The sequence below is a fragment of the Vigna angularis genome, chromosome 7, assembly GCF_016808095.1.
Source record: "Vigna angularis cultivar LongXiaoDou No.4 chromosome 7, ASM1680809v1, whole genome shotgun sequence".
NCBI lineage: Eukaryota > Viridiplantae > Streptophyta > Magnoliopsida > Fabales > Fabaceae > Vigna > Vigna angularis.
Genome location: NC_068976.1, coordinates 10318417 through 10334999, shown reverse-complemented (window position 1 = coordinate 10334999; position 16583 = coordinate 10318417). Strand labels below are relative to the sequence as shown.

The window sequence follows — 16583 nt, the reverse complement described above, 5'->3', positions numbered from 1 at the left end:
ATCAACCGCAATTTCCTTCACCCGCACACGATTCCGGCAGCATCTCGATACGGCAGTTTCTCGAACTGGCACACCCCACTTTGAATCTGGCAGTTCTCCCTTGATGATTCGGTAATTTTTTGATTACTTTTGGATCCTTCACCCCCACTCCAATCCGGCAGTTTCTCGTTCCCGTTTCTCCTCGCTAGCTCTTCTTCCCTCCGAAACAGATCCGGCAGTTCGGACCAATTGTTAGGTTCCTGGGTTTGGAACCTAACAAGAAAATACTCAAAAGATAGAAACAGAAATGAAAGAATGAGTTTTTGCTATTATTCACCGTAAACGAATCTCTTTACAAGGACTGGGTTTGGGTGGGAACATAACCTCCCTCTAGAGAGCCTAACCTCCCTCCTCAGGATGACAAACCCTGTTAGACTACAATCAAAACAATTCCCCCCCCCCCCACCCGCCCCCACTACAATTGATTATTTGCTATTTATACAACCAATAACCCCGCTCTTCCTAACTGCTAAGGCAGCTAGGCATTTAATGCTTTATTCCTTCACTCGTAAACTCTCCATCCCTAACATCATCCCAGTAATCATATTGTGAATATTGTCTTCAAACATTGTAATATTCCAGCGTACAACACAATTGACTCTGGTTTATGTAAATCCTGTTGTGCTGGAAAATCACATAGACTGCCCTTTCATGAATCTAATTCTGAGTATTCTCCACTAGAACTCAATTTTACTGATATGTGGGGCCCTGCACACATTACTTCTCATGCAGGATACAAGTATTGCGTTTCTTTTGTTGATGCCTTTTCTAGATATACTTGGATTTTGCCAACAAAAACTAAAGTCGAAACCTTAACTGTTTTTCAAAATTTTAAGAACATGGTTGAGATGCAAGTGAATTCGAAAATTAAAAATGTTCAGTCTGATTGGGGTGGTGAATAACGTCCTTTTACAAACTTTTTAGGTCATCATGGCATTGTTCATAGACTAATTTGTCTTCATACTCATCATCAAAATGGAGTTATTGAATGTAAACATTGACACATAAAAGTTATAAATGCTTATCTTCTAGTGGTCAAATATTTATTTCAAAGGATGTTTCATTTGATGAGCATCGGTTTCCTTATTCTGATTTATTTCCTAAATCACCAAATTCTATTAAAGATCTTAGTCATTACTTCACATTAAATTCAAAGTTTTCACCACCTCAACAGCCTGAAAATTCAGTACCTAGCACTTCCATGTCATGTGACAGTGATTCAACACCAAATGTTTCCCCTTCTGGTTCTAGTCCAGGTGTTTCATCATCTTCTGTGTCAGATTCTCCTTCTACACCTGTTCTGAACTATCATCCAATGCAAAATCGGTCCAATTCTGGCATCCTTCAACACAATTCATCCATCTCTATCGTCATCTCATTCTGAACATACTAGTGTTAAACAAGTTCTTGAGATAAAAACAGGCAGGCTACAATGCAGCAAGAGTATGAGGCCTTAATCAATCAAAAGACTTGGGATCTGGTTTCTTTACCTTCTAACAAAAAAGCTATTGGTAGTAAAGGGGTGTTTAGAATCAAGGAAAATGTTGATGGCTCAATCAATAAATGTAAAGCTTGTCTTGTCGCTAAAAGCTTTCCTCAAATTCAAGGTTTTGACTTTCATAAAACCTTTTCTCCAGTGGTGAAACCAGTTACAATTAGAGTTGTTCTTACTGTTGTTATTTCTCATGGGTGGAAAGTGTTTTAACTTGATGTTAATAATGCTTTTTTAAATGGTTTTCTGGATTAGACTGTATATATGCAGCAACCTCTTGGATTTGAGGTATCTGATAAGTCACTTGTTTGGAAGTTGAACAAGACACTTCATGGGCTGAAACAAGCCCCAAGACAGTGGTTTACTCGTCTGCAGACTACTCTTCATGAGCTTGGGTTTCTTACTAGTACTTTTGATACTTCTTTGTTCATATATAAAAAGGAAACTGAGGTTATTTTTTTTCTAGTTTATGTTGATGATATTATCATAACTAGCAGTTCTCCTAGTCTAATTCAGAGTGTTACTGAAAATCTTCATTCTACTTTCTCTCTGAAGCAGCTTGGTCAATTAGACTATTTTCTTGATCTTGAGATCAAATATTTACATGATAATTCTGTTCCTATGACTCAAACCAAGTACATACGTGATTTACTTCACAAAACTCACATGGTTGAAGCTCGTGCTATATCTTCTCCAATTGTTTCCAATAATAAACAGTCCAAACATGGTGCTGATGTTTTCTCAGATCCTACTCTGTACATGTCGATAGTTTTCTCAGATCTATCTATGTGTGTTTGTGTGGAAATAGATATATATTTACATACATATGTATATATAAGGATCAGTGGCTTAAGGAAAGAGAGAAAAACATAATAGAGTTTATCATAGGATTTGGAGGGTAACAGTTTACCCCTACAATTCTAGGTGACAGATAGATACAACACAAAACAGCTTTTGCTCAGAAGATAATATAAACTAGTCTAACACAATGAATTTTAACAGTTTGACCCTGGCTACAAAGAAATGCCAGCTATCAGGTGCTTAACACAAACATGACAACATTAAAAGATGTCATACGATAATAGTATAGTGGAAATTAGGAAAAGGATTTCATGAAATAAACAAATAAACCTGTTCAGGAGGTCAATTATGTAAATAAGTGATTGTTCAAAATCAATTCTTTGAAAACAACTACCAATTGAGTGATTAATTATCATTGAACAAGAAATATTTTACTAAGAATTCTTTTTTTGTGATTTTCAAACATTAAATTCAAACATCTTCACTAGAAACCATGTCCATGAACAATGATAACAATGTGATCCAATATGGCTGAGCAGTGAGAATAAACTTCAATAAATCCACAATAGCTCACAATTAAAACCATTTTTGGAAGAGAGAATTTTATGCATCACCTTAATACACTTGGGAGAAACTCTCAACAACCCAGACAACTGAGGGGCAAGCATAAGTTGATTCAGTTTGAGACCAGAGATTGAAACCTCGCCAACAAGACTATCTACAATTCCTTTATCTAACATTTGTACATTCTGCCTTGTCATCTCAAGATTTTGTTCTGTAATATTGCCAATTGGTTTTAAAACCTTTCCCTGAAACTTTATTCTTCCAGCCACTTTCAAATGCAAAGGCCTTGGGGTATCCATAGTGTATGCAGAAACCAAGCTGAAGAATTCAAACCCACGCATACGTAAATCCAACTCAACTCCATCAATTGTAAATGGGATGGCTCTTGGAATATTGAACTCTTTCTTATGATGAAAATCATCAGGATAAGATGTTTGAACTCGCGTATACAGATCAAATGCAGCTGAAGCAGAATTCACAGTAATAAAATCATGTGAGATTATGATGTCTCCTCGAGCATCACTGAAAGACCCTTCAGCTGTAGGTGCAGTCCACTTTATATCAAACCTTCTGCATTATTATTTTTTTAAAATTTAAGAGAAATTGTGTAAGAATAACAGAATTGGCACCAAGTGTTATTAATGGTGAATGCTAGCCCATTGAGGAAAGCAGAAAATCAGTGATAGAATTTGGTGAGAATAGCAAAACTAAATAACAAGCATAATTGAAACATTATGTAGCATATAAAAATTATCAAGTATAACAAACTCGTGCAACTGCATCAGAGAGAAAACAATGCAGACAAACAAAATAAAATAATTAATGATAGATCACAAATCACCAGATAGGAATATACTATCATGTAAAATTTCCTACAAATCAAGACTATGACAATCTAATTGACTATGCCTCCTAATTCGTATAGGGTCATTTCTTGGTCTTCCTCCATAGTTACCATTATCAATAATAATGTGTGGTGAGAGAGAAAAAAACCAACAAATGCAGAAACCATGCCTCAATACCCTCGGGAAACTACATAGGTTCTATATCATCAGAAATGCCACCTTCTTTGAAGACAATCCACGGTATACCATCACAAATACTACAGATGCTCCCCAAACAGACAAAAATCACTTGCCTCAGGTATTGCATACATTTTGGTCCTATCATTACTATACCTAAGGCTTTAGAGGTTTGTTTTAAAGGCTAAGATTTCCCAATGTGCAACGTGCAACCTCCCAAGAAGATGATATCAGTTATCATCACAAGCAACAATAATGCCAAATTTTAGCTGATGAAACGAATTACTAAAAAACTGGAATGGTTCATCTTACGGTCGTAAAAGGGATCCTGAAAGTTTTGTTTCACCATTTAACACTCCTAATTTAAGTGGCATCTGATGATAATAACTTGGTATATAACGGAGCACGATGTTATCAAAGGCCAAACTTCCAGAAAAATTGACGTCTATCGCTGTCTCATCCTCCTCACCCTGAGAACAAAAGATTACAGATTAGTAGAAGTAGGTTATAGAAATTCTAGAGACCAGATATCTACACACTAGCTTTTAACCAAATAAAAAAACCTAATTTCCATATTAGTATAATGAAATAACAATACTTTCATTTGCCTCACTTATCCGATATTTGATACTTTTGAATATTTCATCAATCTGTATATATGGTGTATTTTAAAGAAATTAGGAAAATCTAACATTGTAACAGTTGAAATAAAAGAGAAAACAACACAGGCTGAATGTGTATAGAGCACATAGGGTTATCCATTTATAAATAGAAAAATACAAAGAGATGGGCCTAAGCCTATCACATCTAACACTCCCTCTCAAGTTGCTGCATATAAATTGTTAGAATCTGTTTTATTAGCTGAATTATTTCTGTCAGAATCTGTGTTTTATCAGTTGTGTTGTTTCCTTATTTAGCAGATTACAATTATTGTGTATGATGGGAATATCCCTGAATCATAGAGATCTGGTTGTCTGGGTGCTATTATTATACTTCCTAAAATTGTTTTCTAGCCTTGTATATATGAATTGTATTCTCAGCATAATTTAATATATCAATTATTCTACCCTAAATTGTGAGCTGCCTCTGACTATGCAAACCAAAACCCTAGGTGGCAGCCTTCATTGTTGTCAATAGTTTTTTTTTTAAGATAGCCAACCTTCATTGCTACTATGATTTGCAGTGATGTTGCAAAAATCAAATACATACTCATTACATTATGGTCGTTGTACTGCAATGGACATGGTAGACCCAATTGCTAAAGTGGTGAATACTGAGTCACATAACACTCAGGAATAACTGTAGAACCTTAATACTGCCAACCGATTGAATGGGAATAATTACTTGACATGGGCCCAACTTGTTTGCAGAACTTTGAAAGGTATAGGGAAAGCTAACCACTTGACTGAAGATGCACCCAGAGAAGAAGATCCCAAATTTACAAAATGGTATGAAGAGGACTCTATGATCATGGAATGGCTACGGAACTCAATGATCCCAGAAATCATTGATCCTTGCATGTTTCTTAATTCTGCAAAGGAGATTGGAATGTCATGGAGCAGACATACTCCAAAGCTAAAGATGTTGCTCAAATATATGATGTGAAGGTAAAGATTGTGGCTGCAAAACAAGGAAACAAGACTGTTACAGAGTACGCCAATCAACTCAAATCACTATGGATGGAGTTAGACCATTATAGGGTCATAAAAGCCAAGTGCTCAGATGATTCAACAATGCTCAAAGAGTATATTGAGCAAGATAGAGTCTATGATTTCTTGGTAGGGCTTAACTCTGATTTTGATCAAGTGAGAGTCCATATCCTTGGAAAAGAAAAAATTCCAGGAATTAATGAAGTAGTAGCTATGGTCAGAAGTGAAGAAAGCAGAAGGGGAATAATACTAGAAACCCCAACCATGGAAAATTCAGCCATGGTAGCTTTCGAATCAGCCATGATGGTAGACCAGAAAAAGGAGGGAGTAGCCAATATGGAGAAGAAAGGTTATGGAGTGTGGTGTACCTTGTGTAACAAGCCTCGCCACACTCGTGATAAATATTGGAAGCTGCATGGAAAGCCACCTCGTAGAGATTGGGGTCCCAAAACCGAGACAAGAAGTGGGGAAAACCAAGGAGACAACACCAGAAAGGGAGGACAAGCACACATAGGAGTTGTAACCAGTGAAGAAAACAAAGGAGGAGTGATTCAACTTAACCAGGATGAAGTAGAGAAGATGAGATCATTCCTCAATAAGTTGGATAAGTCAATAGGTAGTTGTTCTCAAGCACATTCAGGTACTTTTGGTGAGTTTCTTTTTTCTTTTGAACTTACTACCTCATATAAAAACTATAACCCATATTGGATTCTAGGGCTACCGACCACATGACACCCCTACCTAAACATTTCTCTTCTTACACCCTTTGCCCTAGCAACAAGAAAATATCCATTGCAGATGACTCTCTGATGACTATAACAGGTCAAGTAGAAGTACAAATAAGCCCATCCATAACACTTAAAATTTGGGAAAAAAACTGGTTTATACAAGGAAGACAAAGGCCATTATGGAATTTGTCCATGTCCAAAAATCCAACCCAACATTACATGAGGTAACTACTCCTGATCCTTTAATCTCCCTACCGACTAATTATGGTTGGAACTTGCAACAATTTGATGTTAAAAATGCCTTCCTCCATGGAGAAATTGAAGAGGAGATTTACATGGAATTGCCCCTTAGATATGGAGAAAGAAAAGCTGCCAACACTGTTTGCAAGCTAAAAAAAGACATTTTATGGGCTGAAAGATTCACCATAAGCGTGGTTTGGAAGGTTTAATAAAGTTATGATAGGTCTAGCTTTAAACAAAGTCAAGGAGACCACACTCTGATAATTAAACACTCTAAATCAAGGGGAGTAACAATGTTATTGGTTTATGCGGATAATATTATAGTGACAGGTGATGATGAGGAGGAGCAACAACTGTTAGGCCAACATCTAGCTAAAGAAGTTGAAATTAAGACCCTGGGAAAATTGGTGTATTTTTTGGGAATTGAAGTGGCCCATTCTAAAAAGGGAATATTCATATCTCAACAGGAATACATCACTGATTTGTTGAAAGAGACTGGTAAGACAACATGCAAGCTTGCACGTACACCAATTGATTCAAACCTGCAACTAGGAAACGCAGAAGAAGATACTACAGTTAACAAGGAAATGTATCAAAGGCTAGTTGGTTGACTGATATATTTATCTCACTAGACCTGATGTTGCATTCGTTGTGAGTCTAGTTAGCCTGTTCATGCACCAACCGAAAAAGATTCACTTACAAGCTACACTAAAAGTTGTGCAATATTTGAAAGGGATCCCAGGCATGGAATTTTGTTCGAACGAAATGGGAATGTAAGTCTAGAAGCATATACAGATGCAGACTCTGCAGGGTCAATTGTGGATAGCAGGTTAACTACAGGATATTACACTTTCCTTGGAGGAAATCTTATGACTTGGAAGAGTAAAAAACAAAGTGTGGTAGCCAAATCCAGTGCTGAAGTAGAGTTCAAAGTAATGGCACAAGGGATATGTGAACTACTCTGGCTGAAGATCATCTTGGAAGTCTTCAGAATAAAATCGGATGAACCAATAAGATTTTATTGTGATAACAAATCGTCTATTAGCATAGCTCATAATCCAATGCAGCATGATAGAACCAAACATATTGAGGTTGACAAACATTTTATCAAATAAAAATTAGACAGTGGTTTGATCTGCACTCCATATATCTCCTCACAAGACAACCTTGCATATATTCTAACAAAAGGGTTGAACAACAACAACTTCGAGAGGATTGTTTCCAAGCTGGGAATGGAAAATACTTATTTACCAGCTTAAGGAGGAGTGTTAGAATTTGTTTTGTTAGTAGTATTATTTCTATTAGAATTTGTGTTTTATTAGTTGTATTGTTTCCTTATTTAGCATATTACAATTATAGTGTATGATGGAAATATCCCTAAATCATAGGGATCTGGTTGTTTAGGAGCTATTATTATACTTCCTAAAATAACTTTCTAGCCTTGTATATATGAATTGTATTCTCAACATAATTTAATATATCGATTATTCTACCCTAAATTGTGAGATATATTGTATGTACTAAACTTGTTACAAATATATTCAATTCTATGTCCTCGTAATGGGTAGAATAATATACTCAACAACCAACAAATCTCGCTAAGATAGATGTCATTTTTAAAAAAGCAACACACTAGCATGCTTGAAACAAAATACTTCAGTATTATTCATTGTGAAATGATGGAAACGTTACAGTATTTAAACATAAAAAAGTAACTACCCACTAACACTTTTATCCTAATTTTAATCCACCACTTCAGCCCATAATTAAAAATAACTAAATCCTAAATATAAGGAACAAACTTTGACTCAATTAAATTTAAAAATAAAAACTCCTAAAGCATTTTCTTAACACTCCTCCTTGCTTTAGGAGTTGCAAACACCAAGTCTTGACCTTAAAAATTCAAACTTGAAAGTAGGCAATGGTTTAGTAAGGATATCTGCAACTTGATCTTCTGTTTTGAAGTAAATAAGAATCACATCTCCATGTTTCTGTACTTCCCTTAGAAAGAATAACTTGATGTTAAAATGTTTAGTCTTTCCATGAAACACAGGATTATGAGAGATAGCAATTGCAGCTTGATTGTCTACAAAAATCTCTGTACTTTCCTTCTGCTCTAGATTAAGATCAATTAAAATCTTCCTCAGCCACAAAGCTTGATTAACTGCAGCTGTTGCAGCAATAAACTCAGCCTCAGCAATGGATTGAGCCACTGTTTCTTGTTTTTTTGAGTTCCACGAAAAAACAGCAGATCCAATAGTAAAACAGTGACCTGAAGTGCTCCTCATATCATCAACAGAACCTCCCCAATCACTGTCAGAGAAACCAACCAGCTTGAACTCCTTGCTCCTTGTAAATTTAACACCAAAACCACTTGTTCCTTTGACATATCGAATCACTCTCTTTGCAGCCTTGAGATGAAGTTCACTTGCACAATGCATAAATCTAGACACAATATTCACAGCATTCAAAATGTCAGGACGAGTTGCTGTAAGATACATCAAACAACCAATCAAACTTCTAAAATACCCTTCATCAACTTTATCGGTACCATCTTCTTTGCACAACTTCTCCTTTTGATTCATAGGAGTATTTGTCACTTTGCAATCCTCCATTCTGAATTTTTTTAGAATTTCTTTTGCATATTTCTTTTGACAAATGAAAACCTGGTCCTTTTCTTGATTGATCTCCATCCCAAGGAAATAAGTCATCAGACCAAGATCAGTCATTTCAAAAGCCTGCATCATATCTAGTTTAAACTCATCAATAAATTTTGCACTGCTCCCAGTAATTAAAAGGTCATCCACATAAAGAGAAACAACAAGCATCTCATTGCTATTGTGTTTAACATAGAGCGTAGATTCTGAAAGCCTTCTTTCAAAGCCAAGGCCAAGCAAATAATCATCTATTCGACTATACCAAGCTCTTGGGGCCTGTTTTAGGCCATACAAAGCTTTGTGTAAATGATAGACTTTGTCTTCTTTGCCTTTCACAACGAAACCTTTGGGTTGCTCAACATAAATTTCTTCTTCAAGGATTCCATTAAGAAATGCTGATTTGACATCCATTTGATGCACTTTCCAGCCAAGTTGTGCAGAAATAGCAAGAAGTAACCTGATTGTATCAAGTCTGGCAACTGGTGCAAATGTGTCAGAATAATCAACACCAAAAATTTGTGCATACCCCTTAACTACACGCCTTGCTTTATGCTTATTGATTGAACCATCAGCATTTAACTTGGTTCTAAATACCCATTTTACCCCAATTACCTTTTTACGTTGGCGTTTGTCAACAAGCTCCCATGTTTTGTTCTTCTCAATCATAGACAGCTCCTCCTTCATTGCAGCCATCCAATTTTGATCTTTCTCTGCTGCTCCAAAAGCTGCAGGTTCACAAACAGCAACGTTGCACCTCTCATAAATATCCGAGAGTGATCTAGTACATCTTACAGGAGCATCATCTACCAATTCATTTTGCCAGCTTTCATCTTCATTTTGTTATGTATCTGAAGCTGAAAACTTGAAGTTCACATTTGTAGAGGCTAGATCTATCTTCTTTGTATCATCTGAATTCCATTCTTCATCTTCCATAAAGTGAACATCCCTGCTAATAACCATTTTTCCAGTTTGCGGTTGAAAGATTTTATAGGCTTTGCTAACTGTGTTGTAGCCTATAAAAATTCCTGCTACTGCTCTTTTATCAAGCTTATCTCGCTTGCGCTGTGGAACATGAGTGAAGCACAAACAACCAAATATCTTAAGAAATTTCAGAGATGGTTTGTAACCATACCAGACCTCAAATGGTGTTTGATCCTTCAACGCCTTTGTGGGAAGTCTATTTTGAAGAAAAACAGCTGTACCTGCAGCCTCTGCCCAAAATGTTTTTGGTAGATTCTTCTCATAGAGCATGCATCTTGTCATCTCCAAAATATATCTATTTCTCCTCAAACTAACCCCATTTTGTTGTGGGGTATAAGGAGCAGTAAGTTGATGTTCAATGCCAGAATCTTCACAAAATTGATTAAACTTTTCAGATGTGTACTCCTTGCCATTGTCTGACCTCAAGTTTTGAATTTTGAGACCAGTTTCATTCTCAACCTTGACTTTGAATTTCCAAAAAATTTGAGCTACCTCTGATTTGTACTTGAAGAAAACAATCCAACACATCCTGGCGAAGTCATCAACAAATATAATATAATAAAGATTACCTTTTAATGAAGGTGTTCTTTGAGGACCTGCAACATCAGTGTGAATTAATTGAAGCTTCCTTGATGCTCTCCATGTTACCTTTAGAAAAGCTTTTCGATTTTGCTTGCCAAATTGACAAGCTCTGCAATTAGAAATTCGATCCTCAGGCTCAGGAACATCAACTGCCAACCTTTTTTCACTCAACTGCAGCAGCCCTTTATGATGGTAATGTCCAAGCCTCGTGTGCCAGATTTCTACCAAATTTTCTGAGTGAGAAAACAGCTTGCTCCTCCTCTAATGGATTTAGAGAAAAGCTTTTCCCTTTCATTTTTACCTTGAACATATCTTGACCAGCTGCATCTTTAATCAGGCAATTTTTGTCTTCAAAAACAACTTTAAATCCTCTTTCAATCAGTTGACCAACACTTAACAAATTCTGGTCAATTTCAGGAACAAAAAGAACATCTAGAATAAATTTTGTGCCTGCGCTGCTTGTAATTGCAATTGTCCCCTTTCCTTTGACTGAGATATACACCATTGCCTATTCTGACTTTGGTGACATCAGTTGGCCTCATATCTGTAAAGAGTGCCTTGTCAAAAGTCATGTGGTTAGTACAACCACTATCAATTAGCCAAGATTCGCTTGAAGCATTGGTTGAAAAACAGGTTGCAACAAAAAGTTGATCTTCCTCCTCTTCATTTGCAATTTGAGCATCTTCTTCCCCCTGCTGAGTTTGGTTTTTGCATATGATAGCTTCATGCCCAAGTTGATTGCACTTGGTGCATTTAGCGTCAGGCCTTCTCTAGCACTTGAATGGAGGATGCCCCACCGTGTTGCAATGCTTGCAAGGAGGATACTTTCCCTTGGAACTTCCAGCTTTGCTTTCATTTCTGACAACATCTTCTCTATTTGGTTGTTGGTTCCTTTTTCTATTTTTCCAACTGTCTTCATGTTTAGCAGGCAAGGCTTCCTCAAGAAAGCCTTCTTCTCTCATAGCCCGTCGTTGTTCTTGTGCCTGCATGGAATTCAGCAATTATGCCAAGGTGATCTTGGATAGATCCTTAGTGTTTTCTAAGGTAGTTATGGTAGCTTCAAATCTTTCAAGTACAGTAACCAAAATTTTTTCAACGATATGAGAGTCCTTAAATTCAGAACCAAGCAATCTTACTCTGTTTCTATGTTCAGAAGCCTCTCAAAGTACTCTTTGATAGTTTCAAATTCCTTCATCTTTTGCAATTCAAAGTCTCTAATGAGATTCAACACTTGCATGCCTTTGATTCAGTCATCTCCATCGTATTCTTTTTTTAGGTAATCCCATATGGCTTTGGCTGACTTTAGAGTCATGATTCGAGTGAAAATTGTTGGTGAAACTGCAGCAAAGAGGCACGCCTTTGCCCTAGCTTTTTAAGTTTTTTCGTCTTTGTGATTCTTGATTTGAGCCATCGTTGGATTGCTAGGTAGCGCAGGAATTTCATAATCCTCTTCAATTGCTTCCCATAGATCCAGAGCTTCTAGGTAGGCTTCCATTCGTACCGCCCAAATTTGATAATTTTCACCATTGAAGACTGGTGGTGCCATTGCTGAAAAACTTGAATCTCCTTCCATGCTTTCAGATTTTTCTCACAGGTCCCTCAAGAAGAAGGCTCCTGATACCAATGGTTATTTTTAAAAAAGCAACACAGTAGCGTGCTTGAAACAAAATACTTCAGTATTATTCATTGTGAAATGATGGAAACGGTACAGTATTTAAACATAAAAAAGTAACTACCCACTAACACTTTTATCCTAATTATAATCCACCACTTTAGCCCATAATTAAAAATAACTAAATCCTAAAAATAAGGAACAAACTTTGATTCAATTAAATTTAAAAATAAAAACTCCTAAAGCATTTTCTTAACAATAGACTTTAACAATGACTCTGATATCATGTTAAGAAGTGGACTTTAAGTCAAACTCAACTCTACAAAACCGGCTTCTAAGGTGAGGTTTTCACTCACTTATATATTTTAAATTGGCCTCATCTCTAGTTGATGTGAGACTTCTAACACCCTTCACTAAGCTCTTAGCTAATTTTGATATTCATCATAGACTTATTTTTCCCAATACACATCATCAAAATGGAGTGGTTGAAAGGAACACGGACACATTGTTGATTTGGGTCTCACTCTATTGCATAAAGCTTCTCTTCCTTTAAAATTTTGGGATTATGCCTTTCCTACAACAGTTTACTTATTAAAAGGCTTCCAACTGCCTCTCTGAATTTTGCTATTCCATATTGTGTTCTCTTCAATAAAGATCCAGATGTCTCATTTCTTAAAGTATTTGGGTGTACCTGTTTTCCTCTTTTAAAACCTTATCACTATCACAAACTTGTTTTTCATTCTGAGGAATGCATATTTCTAGGTTATTCTAAAATTCATAAAGGCTATAAGTGCTTGTCTTCTTGTGGTAAAGTTTATATTTCCAAGGATGTTCGGTTCAATGAAGATGAATTTCCTTACACTTGTATTTTTGCCAATACTCCCAATATTGTTACAAATTTGGATCAATATTTTAATTTACATCTCAATCTTACACCCACTCCTTCATCTCCTACTATGCCACCTCCTCCGGTGGCTGTTAACTCATCACAGATTTCAACATCTTCAGAATCTGTTTCTTGTACTGCACCTCATACAGCTACTATGAAGGTTTTACCTATCACAGGTTCCATCTTCAGCATTTTTTTTTTGTAATGCACCTCATACAGCTAATACTGAAGCTGTTAGGATGTTGTTCTGCTCAACATTCATCCCATGCAGACTTGATCTAAGTCTAGTATTGTTTCATGCAGAATTTGTCCTTCCATGTTACTTTTTCATTCTGAACCCAAAACTGTGAAACAAGTTCTTAAAGATGCTGACTTGTCTGCTGCAATGCAACAAGAATATGATGCTCTTATCAAGCAACATACTCCGGATTTAGTTCCTTTACTGTTTAACAGACAACCTATTGGGTGTAAGTGGGTATTTCAAGTTAAGGAATGGCTCTATTAATAAATACAAAGCTAGACTCGTGGCCAAGGGTTTTCATCAAATACATGGTTTTGACTTTCAAGAGACATTCTCACCCGTAGTAAAACCAGTCACCATCAAAATTGTTATTACTCTTGTGTCACCTATGGCTGAAATTTATTTCAGTTGGATGTTAATATTGCCTTCTTAAATGGTTTTCTTTAAGAGACTGTTTATATGGTTCAGCCAACTGGTTTTGAAGTGGAGGATAAATCACTGGTTTGTTAATTAAATAAAGCTCTATATGGTCTTAAGCAGGCCCCTCGTCAATAGTTTCATAAATTACAACACACGCTCCATCAGCTTGGGTTTGTTAGCAATACCTGTGACTCTTCTTTATTCTTTATATAATCATCACTGATACATTTGCGGCTCTTATTCAGTCTATAACAACTGTTGAATATAGTGAAAAACTATATATTAGATTAATCTCCTTTGTGTTAAATACGCACATAGGGTTCTCTATTTATAATAGAAGAAATATGGGCTAAGCCTAAAATACAAATGAGAAATAATAACAAACTAACTAAAAGATAAAAGATATAATATATCTAACACTCCCCCTCAAGCTGGAACATACAAATTGTATGAACTAAGCTTGGAATAGATGAACTCAGTGTTGAACTAGATGATTTGTCTTCAAGAGTGTGAGGCAAACATAGATGGACTAACAGCAGCTTGTGAAACTTCAACTTCAAAAGTGGATGAAGGAAAGTCGTGGTGGACAATGACAAACTGCAAGGACTGATTTCCAATCAATGATGGATGAGTGACGGGATCAACAGTGGTAGCTCAAAGCTAAGAGCTACAAAACTGCAGGAACTACACTAAATCCTCATCAATGATGGTTGGGTGACGGGATCAACAGTAGTAGCTGAAATCTACAAAACTGCAGGGACTACACCCATATATATATATATATATATATATATATATATATATATATATATATATATATATATATATATATATATATATATATATATATATATATATATATATATATATATATATATATATATATATATATATATATATATATATATATATATATATATATATATATATATATATATATATATGTGACTTGCAGTGTCTTGGAAACGTACTCCCCCTTAGTGTGAAGGGCGGAAATGTGGAATATCACAGTTGCTCGACCACTATAACAGAAACAAAATATTAAGCTATAATGCTGAAATAAAGGCAACAAAGATCCAAAGATACGTTGGAGGTCCAAAATTCTTTGCTGGACAACTCCCAAGTGGTGATACTTAGCAGTGTATCACAAGAAGATCGGGCTAACTCTAGCCCAAGAAGAACTGACGCAGTTGCGTCTGTCTGAGGCGGTAGCGACTGCAGCGGCGGTTGACGACTATAAAACTGTAGGGACTAAATTGCCACTGACTGATGGGGCCTGTAGTGGCTGGAAGCGACAAAACTACAGGGACTGTCATCACTAACTGAAGAGGTGATGGGGCCTACAGTTGTTGGAAGCATACGGCGCCTGGACAGCGGCAAACGGCGCCCGGACAGCGGCAAACAGTGCCGAACAGCGGCAAACAATGCCGAACAGCGGCAAACAGTGCCGAAAAGAGGCAAACAGTGCCGAAAAGAGGCAAACAGTGCCGAAAAGAGGCAAACGGCGCCTGGACAGCGGAAAAACGGCGCCCGGACAACGGAAAACGGCGCCTGACAGCGGAAAACGGCGCCTGGACAGCGAGCTTGGTCACAGGTTGAATCAACGGAGCAGCAACATCAAAACATCACTGTTGAGAACAACAATAACCTGGTTCAGGTTCTTCAAGCGGCATCAGCAGCTGAGATGAAGCACAGAATCGCAGAAGCAAGAGGAAGGTCCGACGATGCGGAACGTGCGGAACGTGCGGAACGTGCGGCGAGATGAAGATGCTATGAAGACAGACGAAGATGGCAGCAATGGCGTTATGGAGGGTCAGAACAGAGAGAGGAAGCTCCGTCGAGACGACCGGCAGTGTCGGCGTTTGATGCCGACGCTGGGAAGGCGGCACGTAACAAACACGCACCCGAGATCTGACGGAGAAGAAGCGGCGCGTGACAGCTGGTGCGGAGGCTTCGGAGGACGGGACCACTAGGGTTGGGTTGCGCTTCTCAAGGCGCACCTAACCCTTGACTTCGCCGGAGCAAACGACGTTCGGCGGCGGCGACGGCAGACTGGCCGGAAAGAAGCGCTGCGTGGCGGCGCGTGACTGAGAAGTGGCTCTCGAAACCGGCGTGGTTGGCCGTCGCTCGAAGAGACAGTCCAGATCCGCAGGTCACCCGTCGAAACTGTGACGGTGGCCGGTGGTGGTGACGGCGGCGGCAGCGGCAGCGGCGGCGGCGTCGGAAAGTGGCTGCGATAGCAGCGACGGCAGCGGAAAGTGGCGGCGACAACAGTGGCACTCTGGGTCTGGACTGGTGCTGACTGTGGCACAGATTTAAGAAAAAGAGAAAAAGAGCTGCCCACTGAAATTGTAGGGGCTGCCCACTGAAACTGTAGGGGCTGCCGCCGGCAGACAGCAGAGACCACTAGAAGAGGATCAGAGAACCTGCTCTGATACCATATTGAATATAGTGAAAAACTATATATTAGATTAATTTCCTTTGTGTTAAATACGCACATAGGATTCTCTATTTATAATAGAAGAAATATGGGCTAAGCCCAAAATACAAATGAGAAATAATAACAAACTAACTAAAAGATAAAAGATATAATATATCTAACATAAATAAAGCTCTATATGGTCTTAAGCAGGCCCCTCATCAATAGTTTCATAAATTACAACACA

General features: G+C 37.6%; 1 protein-coding gene across 2 annotated transcripts in view; it reads right to left on the bottom strand.

The window, feature by feature from the left end:
* LOC108337981 (protein TIC236, chloroplastic) overlaps positions 1-16583 on the bottom strand; it is a 62646-nt gene that overhangs the window by 20809 nt on the left and 25254 nt on the right. For both annotated transcript variants that reach the window (XM_052880585.1, XM_052880584.1), the window contains exons 9-10: positions 4231-4388; positions 2947-3466 (exon numbers count right to left, since the gene is read on the bottom strand). In XM_052880585.1, the coding sequence (XP_052736545.1) occupies positions 2947-3466; positions 4231-4388 (678 nt within the window). The remainder of the gene's footprint in view (positions 1-2946; positions 3467-4230; positions 4389-16583) is intronic.